Source organism: Bison bison, unplaced genomic scaffold (assembly GCF_000754665.1).
Source record: "Bison bison bison isolate TAMUID 2011002044 unplaced genomic scaffold, Bison_UMD1.0 scf7180017864192, whole genome shotgun sequence".
Taxonomy (NCBI): Eukaryota; Metazoa; Chordata; class Mammalia; order Artiodactyla; family Bovidae; genus Bison; species Bison bison.
In genome coordinates this window covers 4,027,769-4,028,349 of record NW_011494764.1, presented here as the reverse complement: position 1 = coordinate 4,028,349, position 581 = coordinate 4,027,769, and the positions used below count along the sequence as shown (strand labels likewise).

Here is a 581-nt window from a genome sequence, read left to right as displayed (position 1 = left end):
GGCGGCCTCCGGGAGCCGCAGCCGGCGCTCTTCCATCTTCCTCTGCAGCTGGGGCAGTAGAGTCAAGGCCCTTTCTGAGTGGCATGTATGGACCCCCGGCGTCCCTGAGCCCTGCCGGCCACGGGCCGGTGGGGTGGGTGGAAGAAGGCAAGTCCTAGTCGACCTGAGGGGTGGAGAGGAGTCTGTGGGTGCTGGGAGGGGCAGGGTGGCCTGTGCAAAGGCCAGGAGGCGAGACAAAGCAGGCTGGGCAGGAACCACTGCCCCCCGACCCCAACAAGGATGCTGGGCTCTGGCACCTCTACTCCCTGCCTCCTCCCTCAGCTTAAGCCTCTGGACCCCAAGGCTGGATGGAAAGGATACTGTGTCCTCCCGGGCCTTAGCGATCACCAGGTTCTCCATCATCTGGCGCTGCAGGGACAGGGTCTAGGACAGGAAGAGGGAATAAGGCCTGCCCCCCTGGTACCCCCACTCCACATGGTCCTGGGCCCCACTCACCAGGGATGTCTTCTGCATGGCCTGGCTGGGGTCCAGCCGGGCCATCCGGGCCTCATAGGCAGCCTTCAGCTTCTGATTCTGCAGGG

The 581-nt window shown here is 64.9% G+C and overlaps 2 protein-coding genes across 2 annotated transcripts in view; one reads left to right on the top strand and one right to left on the bottom strand.

Annotated features, from left to right (window-relative positions):
* The window catches only part of ZNF276 (zinc finger protein 276), a 28,443-nt gene that overhangs the window by 7,687 nt on the left and 20,175 nt on the right, over positions 1–581 (top strand). The gene's annotated exons all lie outside the window — the stretch shown is intronic.
* The window catches only part of VPS9D1 (VPS9 domain containing 1), an 8,872-nt gene that overhangs the window by 4,523 nt on the left and 3,768 nt on the right, over positions 1–581 (bottom strand). Inside the window, 3 exon segments of the mRNA XM_010843985.1 lie at positions 3–48; positions 361–423; positions 496–581. Of these exon segments, the coding sequence (XP_010842287.1) occupies positions 3–48; positions 361–423; positions 496–581 (195 nt within the window).